General features: G+C 37.1%; 1 protein-coding gene across 1 annotated transcript in view; it reads right to left on the bottom strand.

Moving 5' to 3' along the window:
- Positions 1-14927: 14927 nt before the first annotated feature.
- Positions 14928-18160, bottom strand: part of MEGF10 (multiple EGF like domains 10) — a 160723-nt gene continuing 157490 nt past the window's right edge. Inside the window, exon 25 of the mRNA XM_014796376.2 lies at positions 14928-18147. Coding sequence (XP_014651862.1) covers positions 17963-18147 — 185 coding nt within the window. The 3' untranslated portion in view covers positions 14928-17962. The remainder of the gene's footprint in view (positions 18148-18160) is intronic.

Consider the following 18160-nt stretch of genomic DNA (forward strand, 5'->3'; position numbering starts at 1 on the left):
CTGGAGGCGTAAGGTGTGGTGGTGAAATGGGTGAGGGGGCGTCAAAAGATACAAAATTCTAGTTATAAAAGACATGCGTCATGGGGATGTAATATACAGCATACAGTGACTGTACAATATACAGTGACTGGAGTTCATTAAACTGTATTGTATATTTGAAAGAGGTTAAGAGAGTAGATCTTAAAAGTTCTTACACACACACACACAAAATCTGATGGACATTAATTAGACTTATTGTGATGATCATTTCACAATAGATACAAATATCAAATCATTATGTTTTACACCTGAAACTAATATAATGTTATATGTCAATTATATCTCAAGTAAACAAAAAAAGAATTTGGGAGAAAAAAAGATTACTTACCAGAATATCTAAATTATTTTTCAGAGTTAAATCTGTACCATATGAAAGCCATCTAATGTGCATTTGTTTATACCTGATGAAATTGGAATTATAATGAAATTGGAAATCAATCCCCATATACTATGTGCAATAAAATGCTGCATTATTAATTATATCAGCACTTGGGTCACTAAGAAAATAAAATTTTTTTTTTACTGAATTTTCAAGTTAAAGAAAATTTGCAGCTGTCATGAGGCTAGACATCTAAGAAACTTTTCAGATCCAAGAGTAACCCATCTCAGTTCAGACACATGCTTGTACCTAAGCCAGAACTGGGCTGAGCTAAGGCTCAAGGCAAATTGCTGTTTACCTTTCTGAGTCTTCTCTGACCTGGACATCCACACATATGAATGTTTGCTGGGTTAGAGAGCACTCAGCAGATGTTCAAGGCATACCTTTGCAAATTGGGTGATTTATCCACGTTGATTTCCTCCTCTGATTGGATACAAATCTATGACAGGAACTTAGGTTCTTCATTCTAAACTTGGAAGGATTGCTACTCCTTCCTGAGTCTGTACTGGGGCAGAATTCCACTTCTTGAGTAACCCATTTGGTTTCTGACTGAAGCCTTGATCTAGGAGAATTCAAAGCCCTACCTTGGAAACTGCCAAGTTACCATGAGCTTGGACTTTCTGCATTTCATGTTGGCTGCCTCACAGAAACTTTATGATGCTAAGAAAAAACAAATAGCAGAGCCAAGGGGCATTACATCTGGGTGGACATGATAATGCATTACACTGCAGTGTAAGCTCTGAGCTGTGGACTAGTTGTGAAAAAGCCTAGCCCATCTCATTGATGTGCTGAAGGATTGTGAAAAAATCTTTAGCCTTCAGAAGTGATAAATGAGCGTACTCCATTTTCATTTAAGCCATGGAAATACTTTAAAAAAAAACAGCCTTAGGATATATCATATATGATGCTGAATCTGGGCAAAACATTCTCTGTTAGCAGAAGCAGAGATGATAGCAAGTGTTGAAAAATAATGAGACCATTGAACAAGGTATCTGAAAATAATTGCAAAGAAATAAAAGGTTAACAGCTGTATCCAGTTCCTATTTCTCTTGGGTTTGTCTTACCAATTTATGCAACTATTTGGATACCTTGATCAGAGATAAATGAAATCACTTATTGCTTAAAATAGAAAGTGATTTATTACCTAGAAGCATCTTGACAGAAAAGGATTTAGCCATTATTCCGTACATGTTTGGATGAGAAAAACAGAAAGAAAAAATAGTGTAGAATGGGGCAGTCTGAATGAATTTTAGAGTCTTGCAAGTGAGTAAGCAGCAGTCTGATTCAAGCAGTGAAAGAATGTCTGCTTCCATTTATTTTAATAACTATTTTAATACATATTGTGAACCTTATTCTTAGGATGTAGAGTTGCATTTTAATATTTTAGAAATTTTCATGGATTCTGAGACTAACAGGTACTGAGGAAAGGCATTAATACTTTTCCTCCTGGCTTTGTCATCATTCACCAGAAAGAGTCGTTGCTGCATAAAAGGAAGAGAATTCAAATTAGGCTAGAAGCACCCAAAGGGTGAGGGTCATTTTTTTTTAAATGTACAATATTCCACACTGCACCATATATATGAAAACCATTACATGAAATGATAAAAAAGAAACTTTCAAAATGCACATTTCTTCCATTATTAAAAGAAAAGAGCTGAAATGTTAATCATTGAAAATTTCCAGTAATACAAAGTAGACCCAAGTGTGGTATTGAACCCAGGAATAAGGGTCTTTTGCACATTCAAAGAGAAAGAAAGAATTTGGCATTTATTCCACAATGCAATTTCACACTCATAATTTTAGGAAGTCATCAGCTACTTGACATAAAAATGATACTTCAGACTTCCAGTTTTTGGTTCAGCATGCAAGGAACTTAGAAGTTGCCACTCCATCCTAACAACCAGTAAAAAGCTGAACAAATTGAAAAATGAACAATTCTTAGATCCCTCAGAGAATTGAGATCACAGGGCAAACCACTGCTCCCAAAATTTAAGAGAAAGACAGGAGAATAAAGAGAATCACAACTTACCTGAGCAGAAACCTCTGAAGGAACCAGTACTAAGGTAGGAAAACCACAACTGCAATTAATGAATTATTGGAGGCTTACTGTGGACAAGCCTGAGAGTTAGAACCTCCAGCGGGTCCCAGTCATAGGGGATCCCCATGCTATTGTGAGTTTTACTTCCAGAAGCTCAAACGAGTTTCTCACAGTGAATATCAAATCCTCTCATGCTTCCGGCAGGGCAAGGGGACAAGGAACCATTTTGTAATATGCCAGAGCGCTCTGTTCTTCTTAACAAGGCCTGATCTCAGGGGAATCTAGTTAACCGGAGCCTACTGTGCTGGGCTTTTATCAGAGCTTAACTGACCTGGGGCAAGGGAAATACCCAACTCCAGCCCCCCTAGCCACGCTGTCTCACCTAAAAGGAGGGAGGAGGAAACAGAGAAGCATTTGTGAAGTTCACAGCCCAGGAACACAGGCTCATGAAAAGCTGAGACCAGTCACAGGAACAGAGAATGCTTCCCTTCTTCCCATACCTCACCACTACATCACTAAAGGCCTATTTACCCTCGTTCCTTTTACCTAGTACATCATGTCCACCTTTCAACAAAAAACTATAGGGCATAGTAAAAGGCAAAAACACAGTTGGAAGAGACTGAGCAAGCATCAGAACCAGAGTCAGATATGGCGCAAATGTTGGAATTATCAGACCAAGAATTTTAAAGAATTAGGATTAAAATGCTAACGTATTTGATGGAAAAGTAGACAATACACAAAACCAGGTGGATAATGTAAGCACAGAGATAAAAATTCTAAGAAAGAATAAAAAAGAAATACTAGAGGTCAAGAATACTGTAACAGAAATGAAGAATGCATTTGATGGACTCGTAGTAGACTGGACACAGCTGAGGAAAGAATCTCTGAGCTTGACGATATGACAATAGAAACTTCTAAAACCGAAATGCAAAGAGAAACAAGACAGAAAAAAAACAATTTCTAAGAACTGGGGGCCAACTACACAATGTATAACATACACATAGTGGGAAAGCAGAAGGAAAAAAAAAGAGAAAGGAACAGAAACAATATTTAAGCAACGACTGAGGATTTTCCCCAAATTAATGTCAGACACTAAACCACAGATGAAACAGAGAAAGTTGGTGAAAGAATATACAAATAGACCAATGGAACAGAATAGGGAACTCAGAAATGACCCAATAAATACAGTCAACTGATCTTTGACAAAGGAGCAAAGGCAATACAATGGAGCAAAGACAGTCTTTTCAACAAATGGTGCTGGAACAACTGGACATCCACATGCAAAAAAACGAATCTAGACAAAGACCTTACACCCTTCACAAAAATTAACACAAATGGATCATAGACCTAAGTGTAAAATATAAAACTCCTAGAAGATAACATAGGAGAAAACCTAGACGACCTTGGATCATGATGATGACTTTTAGATAGATCATCAAGGTAGGATCTGTGAAAGAAATAATTGATAAGCTGGAGTATATTAAAATCAAAAACTTCTGCTCTATGAAAGACAAGGTCAAGAGAATGAGAAGACAAGGAAGAAAGACAGAAAGAAAATATTTGCAAAAGACACATCTGATAAAGGACTGTTATCCAAAATATACAAAGAATTTCTAAAACTCAACAATAAGAAAATAAACAAATGATTAAAAAATAGACCAAAGATCTTAACAGACACCTCACCAAAGAAGATATACAGATGGCAAATAAGCATACGAAAAGATGTTCAATACCATATGTCATTAGGGAATTGCAAATTAAAACAATTAGATGCTACTACACACCTATTAGAATGCCAAAATCTGGAACATTGACAACACCAAATGCTGGTGAGGATGTGGACTAACAGGAACTCTCATTCATTGCCAGTGACAATGCAAAATGTCACAGCCACTTTGGAAGACAGTTTGGCAGTTTCTTACAAAACTGAACATACTTGCCACACGATCCAGCAATCGTACTCCTTGGCATTTACCTAAATGAATTAAAAACTTCTGCCCACACCAAAACCTGCACATAAGTGTTTATAGCAGCTTTATTTATAACTGCCAAAACTTAGAAACAACTAAGATGTCCTTTAGTAAGTGAATGGATAAACCGTGATACATCTGGACAAGGAATATTATTCAGCACTAAAAAGAAATGAGCTATCAAGCAAGCCATGAAAAGATACGGAGGAACCTTAAATGCATATTACTAAGTGAAAGAAGCCCATCTGAAAAGGCTACATATGCATACACAGTGTATGATTCCAACTATATGACATTCTGGAAAGGGCAAAACTATGGAGACAGTAAAAGGATCAGTGATTGTTAGGGATTAGCAGGGAGGAAGGGATGACTAGGTAGAGCACAGAGGATCTTTTTAGGACAGTGAAACTATTCTGTACAATACTACAATAGTGGATACACGTCATTATACGTTTGTCAAAACCCATAGAATGTCCAATACCAAGAGTGAACCCTAATGTAAACTATATGCTTTGGGTCATAATGATGTGTCAATGTAGGTTCATCAGTTGTAACAAATGTACCACTTTGATGCAGGGTTTGATGTAGGTCAATATTGGGGAGGTTGCACATGTGGGGGTCAGGGAGTATATGGGATCTCTCTGTATTTTCTGCTCAATTTTGCTGTAAAGCTAAAACTACTCTAAAAATAAAGTTTATAAATTTATAAAAAATATGATATTTTACTTACATAAGATTATCCCTGTATTAAAAATAATATTTGCTATTTTTATAGCAGCATGTTCCCAAAAAGGTTAGGACTTTTCCAGAAATTATCTCATGGACATTTTTTTTCCTCATCTTTATTTCTATGACGTGGTCAGCTGCTGGAAATGCCAGGATGTCACTTATATGGTGGAAAGTAAAGTGATTTAAACAGAGCTGCCCAGAAGGTTCATCTTAGAGCTGAACAGGTTAAATCAGGATTTGAGACCACTAATTTACCCTTTCCATGTTTACACCCATGACTCCAGTCTGTAAGAATCTTTTGAGTGAGTAGTCAGCCCAGCAATGTATTTTATGTCATTCTGTTAATTCTAGAAAATCACTATTTATTTATTTATTTATTTATTTTTGTGAGGAAGATCAGCCCTGAGCTAACATCCATGCAAATCCTCCTCTTTTTGCTGAGGAAGAGTGGCCCTGGGCTAACATCCGTGCCCATCTTCCTCCACTTTATACAGGACGCCTCCACAGCATGGTCTGACAAGCAGTGCCTCCGTGTGCGCCCGGGATCCGAACCCGGGCCGCCAGCAGCGGAGTGTGCGCACTTAACCGCTACACCACAGGGCCGGCCCTAGAAAATCACATTTATATCTCGTCCTTCTTAATCCTTCTACAATAATAATTTTGGTAAATTCGAGTTTCAACAAAATATTTCAGTAACTCTTAAAGCTACTCTATATAATTTTCTAGTAGGTAGCACATTCATTTGGAGTTTTCAAATATTATACAGTTTACAAGTTATGCCAATTCTATGAGGAAGAATAGTGTCAGTATCTTTTCTTTTCAGGTGAGTAAACGTGTCAAGTGAAATGAATTACCTTGATCAAGACCACACAAGGTGTCAAACTGGAAATCTGTCACCAGTCCTGCCAACTCCATATTCCCTCTTGTTTCTATCATTATCAAATGATAATGATTTAGAGTATATTCCTCTCAATCCTAGAAAGATTGTGAAGTAGTATAAACAAAAGCCACTTCTACAGCACTGCAAAAATAGACAATGAAGATATTAAGCTATATAGACAGAAGGATGGAGACTTAAATAATGACTGTGACTAACCGTAAAATAGAGATCAGAATTCCTTAAATATCATTGCAAAATCTTCTTTGCATTATAAAGCAATGTTACTTGGAAGAGTGTGGTCTGTATGTGGTGAGATGAGAGGAAAGTGGGGAGGAGGTACAAGGAAGGGTGAAGTGATCCCCATAGACCAGCAGAGAGGAATCAAATCAACATCTTTAAGTTCTACTTAGGAATGTTACAGGCCTTCTATTCTAATCAACAAAGTAATAACTATGTGCAAGCTTTAAGTAACAAGATGCTGAGAACAGCTGTGAATAAAAATGAGAAGAAATCCACTGAGACCAGAGGATTTGGGTACTGGCTGATCACACCCATCAGAGCTGAGGTCACCAGCCAGCTCTGTCATTGGATAAAAGGCCACTGCTTCTCAAAGCAGTTGCTGGTGTTCTCAGATTCCTCTGAGGCTTTCCTCGGAGAATTTTTTTTCCCTTAGCCTCTGAACCAGTTTCTAACATTGTAAGAGTTCTGACTATACAGTGGTGAGTCTTATTTTTTAAAAAATGAATAATTCAGGATGTAGACACCCCAGTAAATGTTTTCCTTGAAGTCATCACCTTGGAAGGTGACACGACTATTCTAAGAGATGCTGTCTTGCTTAAATCAGTCTGCCTTTGAAACCAGTAACAGTCAAAAAGAAAATTTGTCTTGTATTATGTAATATATAGAGTTATATGACCATGTTTTAATACATTATGCTTAATTTTTAAGCTTTTGTTTAATGGCGCTGTGGCTTTTTACTAATGATGTTTAATACTGACTTTTGCTTTAAAAGTGCCTAAAGTATTTAACGAAGTACATAATGTTCTTGTATTTGTTCATTCGATCAAAATCAATTAACGGAAAACTATTTTATATTTACCAGGTGCTAAGTTCATAGAAGAATCAGTTGCCCTACCAAGGGATATGGCACTTTTTTTAGTAACCAAAAGGCGTTTTCTCATAATTAATACGGCCACATGATTCCTCATTCTAGGTTTAAGGGTATTCACTGGCAATCACCTTACACGTGTCTCTACGAGGGAAAGTACCAATATTTTGAGGCTCTGTATATTTTTTCATAGCTTTTTTCCCTCCTTTTCTCCACTTTCTAAATAATATATTCTTTCTGGAGATCAACATTTCAGCTTAGCCTGTCAAGGTTCGCTTTCAACATCTCAGGCAAGGAAGAAAAATCCTGCCTTTCATTTTGGTGTTTTAAATTTATCTTTGTCAAGTAACTCAACCCCAGTTTGTTTTCTGCCAAAAGTGAAATCTACCTGCAACACAAATAAAATATTCAGGACTTTTTTTTTACTAAATAAATTCACAGCCACAATTCAAACATGAAGGACAGCAATTGCTATTTATCAATGCCTAGCTCTTTAGTGAGCGGAAATGTTAAAGAGAATCTTTTTAAAACTAGCGCAATATGAAGAAAGCAGTCAATCCAGTTCTTATAACATAGTCATTCATTTTTAATGGTTTCTGTTAGCTGGGCATCCATCCTGGAAAAAGTCTCAAGGGGTTTTTTTTACAAAGTTAAGGGACCCCTGTCCGGGTATAGTCATAAGCAATGGCATGATTAAATAGCTTTGTGTATAAATGTGTTTTTTTCTGAATGGCAATTCATAAATGAATCCTCGTGCTAAGAGTTTATGTATTATATGGAGCCCAGGACCCTTGAGTAAAGTCATCCTCCAATTCAATGCTTCACTGGAAAGGCACAAATGAGGAGGACTCTCTCTCTCATGGCCCAATAATTATTCTGAGGATCTTTTAAGAAAAAAGGAATCTAGTGCCTATCATGTTTTTTCTGGTAAAATGAGTACATCAGAAATCTATACATTTGAGGAGAACCAGCTCATGGAATTTTCAGCAAATAAGTGCTCACTTAAATGTATAACCTTTCTGGCCCTCAGTTTTTCTGGATTTAAAATTAAAAGATAGTAGAAAATGTGCTCTGAGCTCCTTGCCAGCTCCTACATTGTATGAGTCAGTGGCCGTGTTTTGAGTAGAGACCATGGTCCCCTGCTTGGACGATCAGAAATCAGGGTTGTGGTGACTAAGTGAGGTGCCAAAGCAGCTCATACGGGCTTGTGAGAGCCAAGTGTTAAATTTTCAGGAATTTTGTGAACCCATTGTTAAACAGAACCATTATTAAAATTAAAGTATATAAAGTCACAATTTAATGTTATATTTTAAAAAGTAATAAATACTCAAAATTTAGCAATTTTAATTATTTTACTACTTTTTACTGTTAGTTATACCCTTGAGGTCATTTACATCTATTGTGTCTATATTGTAGAAACACTATATAATGGTGTGCTACCGAGCATCTCTTCCTCACGCCACATTCAGTGACGTCATGTTGGTAGCTTCAAATTGGCCACGGTGGGAGTACTTACACCACAGAAATGGGAAAATGCTACAAATCAGTGCCTTTTAATTTTTTCGGATTGCTGGTTGTTTAAACATTGACCTGCATACCACTGGGGTCACCAGGCTGAGACTAAGGAAAGGAGAGAGCTGTGGATTTAAGTAAGAGCCTCAGCATGCCACGACAAAGCAGACTACACATGTTTCCACAAAGCAGATTCCACAAGGCATATTTTTACCTAGGTACACCTGGGTCATATATTCTCTTTAGCCTGATGCAAGTCTGGTCCCATGAGGAAGAGAGAGAAGGAAGAGTCTTAATTGCAAGTGCAATTCTAAGAAAGTTTAGGTTGGACCAATGGGAGCCTTTGAGCCAAAGTCACCTGTCAAAGGAGTCCCTCATTTTACAGAAAAGGGCTTTCCTGAGTTTCCCTCTTGCATTCAATCATAGCCTGAGAGCAGCCGGTCAAAAGCATGACCTTGGCACAAATATTGCGGAGGTAGCCACAGGGACAAAGGCAGAGACGGGGGAAGTGCAGGGAAGAGGATGGTGGGGGCTGGAGGGAGAATAAAGACCAGCAAATAGTATGACTTGGCTATAATATAGGACTCATGGAAGCAAAGAGTGGGAGATGTTGAGTGTAACATTTCCAATTAAAATGCACACCCTAGCAATATCTATTGAAAAATACAACGGAAATACTCTTGACATCCAAAACCTCCAGAGCCGGGGCTCTCAGTTTTGTGGGTCAAGTATCAAAGAGCTGACTTGAGGTTTGAAGTAAAGGAAGAAAGTATTTTGCTAGACAGCCAGGCTCTTGTTACCCTGTACCCCTTTAGGTTACCAGCTTCCTGAACTTGCAGCTCTCATCATGAATTATTAAAATTATTGTAGGATGGAACAGAAGGAGCAACATTTGCAAGCCACCTAACAAGAACGCTGAGGAAGAACAAAGGCAAACCTGACATTGTCAAAGTAAGCAGAAGCCGTTATTTCATTCATTCATTCACTCACGCAATCAATCAGTCAATCAATCTTTATTGAACTCCTGTCATGTGCCAGATACTATTGAGTATTCCAGTGATGAAGCGTAAACCATGCAGAGAAGATCTTGCCCTTATGGAGCTTACATTCTAGTTGCGAAAGACCAACAATAAATGAATAAACAAAAAGACTGAATAATATAACTTCAGATACTAAGCCTCAAGAACACAATCAAGGGGTGTAATAGAATATAGGATGATGATGCTACCCCACACAGGTGGTCAGGAAAGGCCCTTCTCAGGAAGTGATGATTGAGCAGCAGCCGAGATTAGAGTTTTCCCTTTTTCTGTTGAAGACTATAATTCGACTCCCACTATTTTAGCTCCTTTTGCCTAAGAAAAGTTGCATGCAAACTAATACAACCTCAACTTTATATTGACTCATTTCTATTTACCATCAGCTCAAGAGCTAACAGATGTTCTAGATAAACACGCTGATGCAGAGTAGTCTGTACTAGTTTCTTAGTTCCAAAAACATTTATTTAAAAAAAAAAATCCTCCCAATATTTTTGGAGATAATAGCAAATTTTTAAAAATGATAATAACTAGAATCCCATGAATGTATAAGAAAGACCATAAGGATATTTTTTAAATTTTTACTTTTCTTAAAAAACGGTTTTTCCTTTTGTATTTTCTCCTTAAATTATGCTAAGTGTTAAAAACAAACAAGTTCTTGCACATTTAAATATGTACAATTCAAGTATTATTATCTTGAATTATTAAATTCCATCCAATTTTGGATAATTTGTTAATATACAAAACATCAGGGCCCAGAAAGAACCAAAACCCCTTCTTTTTTGTTACACACAAGATTTAGATATTTAATCTGAAGCAAAATAATCATTTTGGCTTTCCTCCACATTCACATGTTGATATACTGATTTAATTATTATATAACATAAAAATAGATTATTGTCAAGCCAGGTTTACCAGCCATCTATACAAAACAGGTAATAAGAAAGATTGTCTCTTTCCCATTAACTATAAAATCAGTCTTACGACACGACTCCAAACATTGGAACTTGATGACAAATACTAGCTCTGCTTTCTTCATAATCCTTTGTGGTATAGCATGCTTGGTAGAACTGAGGCATGGAACTCAGCATTGAGCCTTCAAATCTGCATGTGATATGTAACGACTACTGTGTTGATACACTTTGGCTTTTGTCTACAATCACTGAATCCTTTACCTTAATTTCAGTATGGCATCTACAGTTCTCTTCTAAACACTTGGGAAATAGTGTCTCAAGTCATGGCTGGACCTTCAGAGAGGACAGTGATCTTGTCTGTTCTTCTAATTGTCCTAATGTCCAAGATGAAGCTAAAACGAAACTAGCCTGTACTACTAGATAGAAGCCTAGAAAATAGGAAGGCTCAAATGTTAGTTCGGCAGTGTAGTCTCTGTTTTGTGGAGTATTTATTGGGAAGTTATAAGAAATTAATGGATTTCAAGTTCTGCTCTTAAGAGCACTTGTTCCGTAAACCTCTCAATCATATGCCAATCATCAAATATACCATGGCAGACTGGCCACTTTGTGAAATATGTGGATTTTCCAATTGTTCTATCATCAGTAAAGAAGTCCAGGTCAGGGCCGGCCCCGTGGCTTGGTGGTTGAGTGCGCGGGCTCCACTGCTGGCGGCCCGGGTTTGGATCCTGAGCGCGCACAGAAGCACCGCTTCTCCGGCCATGCTGAGGTCGCGTCCCATGTACAGGAACTAGAAGGATGTGCATCTATGACATACAACTATCTACTGGGGCTTTGGGGGAAAAAATTAAAAAAAATAAAAAAAAAAAAGAAGTCCACGTCATCAACATAGGAGGAAGTACAAACTGCCATAAGCTAACAGCCATGCAAGGCTTCCAATTTTGTTCTTGATCACATTTTTATTGATTCCTTTATACCAATTCAACACAAGATGATAAACCGGTGCTTTGGTATTTCTAGCTTATCCTGTACCCGTCTATCCCATAGGCTCCTTTTCCTGTTGCCTCTGTCGTTTCCCGGTCTATGCTAATTGGGTCAGAGATTTCAAACAGAATGGAATGGGGGCTATTTAACAATCTGCTGTCGAGTAGCCACGCTGTCCTAGGAAGAGGGTCAGCTGATGTTGCAGCAGGAGAATAGCAGGCAGCTACACAATCCAATTTGTTGGGCAGTCCCCCGCCCTTTCCTGCTCCCTCCCCAACACTTTCTCTATTCAATCTAAGTATCTTTCCTTTGTAAACAATCTGTTAATTCTGCTTGTACCATTTTAAGTTTGTTTTTCTAGCCTTAGAGTTCAGAAATTTCACCAGGATTTGTCTCCGTATTTTTTTTCATTAATTCCATTTCATTAGTCCAGTAGATCCTTTCATATCTGAAAGAAAGATCTAAAAATCTGAAAGATTCACACTATAGAAGGGCATAGTTTATGGAAGTTTTCTTCTATTATTTCTATGATTACTACTTCTCCATGGTTTCTTTTTTCTCCATGTGGATTAGTGATTGTTTCAGTATTAGGTATCTTGGACCAGTTTTCCTGTTTTTCTCACTCATGATTACCATTTTTGGAATTCTCTCTTGATTGCATTTCAACTTCCAAAACACGAATTCAGCCTCAGCAGTTTCCATACTCTGTTTGTTTTTACATTCCTCCATTGAATTTTTCAACTAGGAAGTCATTATTTTCAGTTCCAGGAAACTCCCTGGTCCTATAATTATATACCTTTAAGAATTTAAATCATATTTTATTTAGGTTTCCTTCCATTTTTGTACATTAGCTCCACCTCCATAATAGAGGCTTATTATAGTTTTCCAGTTTAGCCTCTTTTCCTTCTAGCTGGGCTGCAATATTCTCTTCAAGTGGCTTGTGATCTTTCTCTGCCTATTCATGTTGGCAGTGTGCTGGTTTTCAACACCTCTGTGGATCTCGCTGGTTCTTTCTTGTGTATTGACACTCAGGATAGGATTTTTTCCTTCAATGGGCAGCCAGGGATCCCCTTGGCCCGTTTGTGGATGTAGAGGCAGAAGGCCTCTCAGTTCACAAGTCCAAGTAGGGACAGGTTGACCTTAGCCCAATGTGGAAACTACCCCTCCTGAGATGCCATCACGCAAGAGACAGTGAGCCTCTCTCATTGCTGCATCATGCAAATAGCAGTGACATTCTTCCTTTGCTTTCTCTTTGTGTTTCCCCAGGTCAGCTGGCTCTCCCCAGGCACTCTCTCCACAGTCTACCCCCAGCAACTCTCATTTTCATTTTGCCCCCCATCTGCCCCTTCTTTCAAGGACTTGAGTCTCACTGTGTGTGGAACCTCTTCATGTTGCCAAGATCAGCCTTTGACTTTTCTGGTTGGCTGTATTCTCCAGGATGGGAATGTGAGGCCAGGTCACCTTCTTCCCAGAAACCCATATCCAAATGTTTTAGAAGCATTCTCGGTTTTTAGAAAGATAACATGTTACTGGAAGATGAAATCATATTATTATTGCTTTCCTAAATTACTACTCTAGAAATAAAAGGTATGGAATTTTGTGATAGTACAAAAATAGGTCAGGATGTGGTCACGTGAACATGTAGCTTTTATAATATTCATTAAATGCTCACTTCTGATTTACCAGTCTCATTACTCATCTGGTTATTGCAAACTGGTTCATATTACTAGCTAATTTTTCAAAATAGTAATGATAGCTAACATTTACCAGCTATCTACTATGTGTCAGGCACTGAAGTAAGTGTTTTGTATAAAGTTATTCAATTCTCACAAAACCCTATGAAATAGGTACTATTATTTCCAACATACTATAATATAGAATCCAAGGCCCTGAGAAGTTGAGTAAATTACCAAAGTCACATAGCTAGTAAGATGCTTTATCTTCCTAATTAAATAATGAGCTACTTGAAAATAGCTTGTTTTATATTTCTCTGCATCCCCAACTGTGCTTGGCACTCAGGCCCTCAGTAAATAAACAGTTATTGAGAGAAAAAGCATTTATTCATATTTGATCCCTAGAACACAGGCTATAAGTGAATGCTTCAAAATGTTTTAATTATAAAAGAAGTATTAACAGGCTACTGAGATTTAAAAAACAAATCCCTATAAGACAACCTAAAGCTATTTACAAAAGACCTGACTCCCAGCCACTAACCTGGGTTCTGGGGATCCAAATATGAATAAAATGTTGCCTGGGTCTTTAAAAGAACAAGTAGTCTGAAGGGAAAGCAGATACACGAACAATTAAATATGATACAATGTAATTGTTTTTAAATGTATATATAAAGTGCCAAGGGGCCGCACATAAAAAAAATATTAATTTTTCCAGTGGGATTATAAGTTTTTTCTTCTCATTAATTAACAATAGAATCAGACATAGAAATAGACACTACGTTAACGTTTTTTACTAGAAAGTTTATTGCATTAATCTATAAACTCATTTGGTGATATAAATGACAATGTTTAGGCTAATACTGATGAAAGTTTATCATCTTTGGAAAATAGAGATATTTTAACACTGAAAAGATTTTTTGTTTGCTACAATCAAGAAAATTGTAATGTAGTCTGATTTTTTTTTCCTTTTAAAAATATATATTGCGATTTGTTCATATAAAAATGAAGCCTGGACTAAATGCTGAACTAGAATAAGCAGCCCCAGTGTTAGGACACCAATATTAAGAAGACCTTAAAAGGGCAGTTTGCCACACATCTTTAGTTAAGAAACAAGCACCCATCCACACCATATGATTCACACTTGCATATCTATGTACACTTTCATGACATAAAACCTTTAAGACCAAAATAGCTCTTAAATGTTTAGTTTGAATAATAAAGACATATTACCCAAAGATAGAAAATTTATTATTTAAAAAAAAGTAGCCTTAAAACTTTTTTATGATTTCATCTTATTTTAAGTGGTAAATGGACTTCTAATATTGACATGAATTCTAAACGATATCGTGACACTCCTGTGCAACTTTTGCGATATTTACAGTTTACAAATCCCCAGTAATTGACAACTTCTGTGGCTCTTTGGAGTCCAGGTGACCACATTTTCATAAAGTTGTTTGCATTTCTTACAACACACCATTGTTGTGCTAATGGATTTGGTTGGAACAGGTTATAATTGTCCTATTATAAAATTCTACACTGCTTTTCCTGAAACTGGTGAATACAGTTTTCCATAGAGATAATGCTAAACACATTAAACTCTCTGTTAACATTACTGTTATAGTATGAGAGAGAATTTATATCAAGATTGTAAATAATTATGAAATATTCCTTATCACAGAACTAACTACAAATAACATATTCCCCATATTAAAGAAGCATATGCGCTATCATTTGGGCCAGTTTTGATGTATTTATATATAAATACAAACAGTTTATAAATTTTCTGATATATCAACCTCCAGGAAAAGAATAATAGTTTGGCTAACATTCCTAAATGAATGGCTCTTGCTGGGAGTCATTCACTGCTTTGACTACTATAGGATACAGGGAAGAAATTATTTTTAGGGTCCCATATTAACATGAATTTAAAGGTCATGAGAACAGATTCACTATGTGTGAAGAATGACATCACCATAAATTAAATTTGATATATCTGGAAAAGTTCTAAAAGGTAGTAATTTCAGGGAGAAAATTTCGTCAGGTCCTTTTGCCTTTTCTTTAATTCTCATTCTGATGAAAGTATTTCTCTCTTTACACAAATGTATATCAAAATATCTAGAAAATTTTGACTTCTCAACTATCCAACTATAACATGTAGTTTTACAATACCAAAATTCTATGTGTGTTCTGATGTTTGAAAAGTCCCGAGCGAACCCTGATAAGTAAGAATCGCCTCAGGTACAAATGTTGATTCAGGAGAGCAGCTATCCTGAGCAATTGATTCATCAGAAAGGACGTGCAGGGAGGGACGGCACTGCCCCTTCGGAGTCCACATCTGCTGTCCTGGTTTTCTACTTGAGTTGCTGTTGCCTTTGTACATTAAGCTTTCATTATTTTTTTATAGTGGAATGAGAAAAGAAACAGGTGTGGTTTTTTTACCTAGCTCCAGCGAGTAATGGGAAACTCAGACTTACCATGGAGCTCTGAAGAGATAACCCTTAAAAAAGGAAGAGGAAAAATGTCTTATTTTTTTCTTACCAAAAAGGACTCTTTGTGGCTACTGACCCACAAGTGTCTCAATTAGATGCCTACCCCCTAGAGTCAAGGGTCAGCCAGTGGTTAATTGTTGGAATAAATCAGTTGTTTCTAAGATGTGTTCCAGGCAATTCCATATTTCCTTGAATTAACTTTGGGGTTCCCCAAAAGAAAGAGCCATCAAAGGAGTGAATGCTCCAATCTGACCAAACCACTATCACAGGTGCAGGTGTGACATGAAATCACGGGATATCCCAACTCAATAACTGGCAAGGACAATGCCTTATGTATACTCCTAGCAGAACAGGTGCATGATATGTATTTGTTCATCGAATCACTGAGACAGGAGACCACATAGGGTTTCATGTCTTTAAAAGATTGATGACCACTGTTTTCTCTCATGAAGTTGCTTCCTCATTCAGCCTTTCCATCCTTCAGCTTGCTCAGGTATGTCAAAGAGAAACTGGCTCTCTTGTGTCATATCAGCATTCTCTTGAGACTGCTACATTGGAGTGAAAAATGTTATTGCATGATAAATATGCACAGGATGAGCATTCATTCTGGTTTGCCTGGAACAGTCCAGATTTAATCCCATTGCAAGATAATTATTAATAATGCCCTCATTTACTCTCAAAAGTGTCCCAGTTTGGATGATCAATTATGTGATCACTCTAACGAAGGTCTTGAGTAAGATCAGTCTGTGGTACTTGTTCAATACCAATGGCTCCCTGCTTCCCCTTCCTCTGGTTTAACCGAGACTCAGAACCCACAGATCAAAAGGAACTCCATTTTGGTATATTAAAAAGCTTCCCTATTTCAATTATAAGTCATTCACCTACGGTTACTGTACTATTTTAATAATGACCAATTTTAATAGATTTGATTTATATATTTTCATCTCATCCCTCCAAAAGAAAAAAGAACAATGCATTTTTATCAAGCAAAAAGATAAGTGGCAATAATATAAGAAACAATGAACATAATATAATTTTTTTCATTAACAATCCAAACACTACAAAACATAGAATATACAACTTAGAAACAGAAGTACAAATTAATGAAAAAATGGGGTACATGTCATATTAGCAATGCAAAAGACCAGCTTAAGCATAGTTTCTCTAAATCAATGATTAATAAAAGGAAAGTGCCCTTTTCACAAATATGCACAAAAATATTTCAGTCACTTCTAGGGAAAAATTAATCAAAACTATCTGCTAATTCTATATTACAACATGTATTACTAATGGTTTACAAAACTTAAGCATCTTCTTACACTTAAAATTTACAACCTTTTCCAATTATTATACACTCATTCAATCCAGTCTGTCAAAAATAAAATTATTTCATTTCTATATTTATGAAATAATTATTGATATGTTATGGATCTCAAGTGGTGAATGTGTATGATGGGGATCAGAATAATGTCACGGATGTAAAGTGGGCCAAGGGTCAAACAGAGAGAAGAATCACCTCTGCCTGGCACATCTGTATGTTGATTCTTGAAATAATTCTAGTATTTCTCAAATCATTCTAATGGTGCATTTCTTCATCCTAAAAGAAGTCTAGAGTTTTCATATTTAAATTTGCTATCCACTTCTAGAGTTTATTCAAAGTCTATCCAGGTATACCACTTGACAGAATGCTTCCTCCTGGGTTCATATTGTCCCTACAATTCTGAGTCCAGCTGAAAAAAATAAACAAGGCAATAGGGACTCAATAATATGCCCTTTTTCCTCTGCATGTTTAGTGATTCACACTAAATTTTATGGTAAACTGCACAATCGTAGGTACAGCTCTATGATGCAAATGAGAAAGAAAATATTTAAATTTAAATTTTTCCAGCAATAATACCGATGTCCACTGCAACCCATGACTCTGAAGGAGTTCTGCAAGTTCATGCTTTTAGCCAAGCTTTTACAATAAGTCATGCCCCATGGGTGCAGTTCTAAAACTAACGAGAATGGGAAATCACATTGATATCTCCTTCTGAGCCACCTAGACAAAAGGGACATATGGTCAGTCAGCCTCAGCTATGAGCTTTCTGGTTTACGTCCAACAACTGCCTACCAAGTAGATTAACATTCACATAAGGTGGCAAACTTGAGGATGGAGAAGAACCGAACCGCAGTTCTGGAAAGGGTTCCAGCAGTTACCGAGTGCTCCTTTGGTGTCATTCACTGCTGCTGCTGCTGCTGCTGCTGCCACCATCCTCTCGCTTGGGGGAGGATGAACTGTCTCGGACTGGCAGCAGGTCATAATGGCAAGGGATGTGACTGTTCTTTGGGAGGTCATATGGATCCTGGGTGAGATGCCCATTATTGCTGAATATTCCTTGGACAACACTCACTGTAGGTTCTGTGACAACCAG

Source organism: Ceratotherium simum, chromosome 4 (genome assembly GCF_057802395.1).
Source record: "Ceratotherium simum simum isolate JZ-2026a chromosome 4, ASM5780239v1, whole genome shotgun sequence".
Classification (NCBI taxonomy): Eukaryota; Metazoa; Chordata; class Mammalia; order Perissodactyla; family Rhinocerotidae; genus Ceratotherium; species Ceratotherium simum.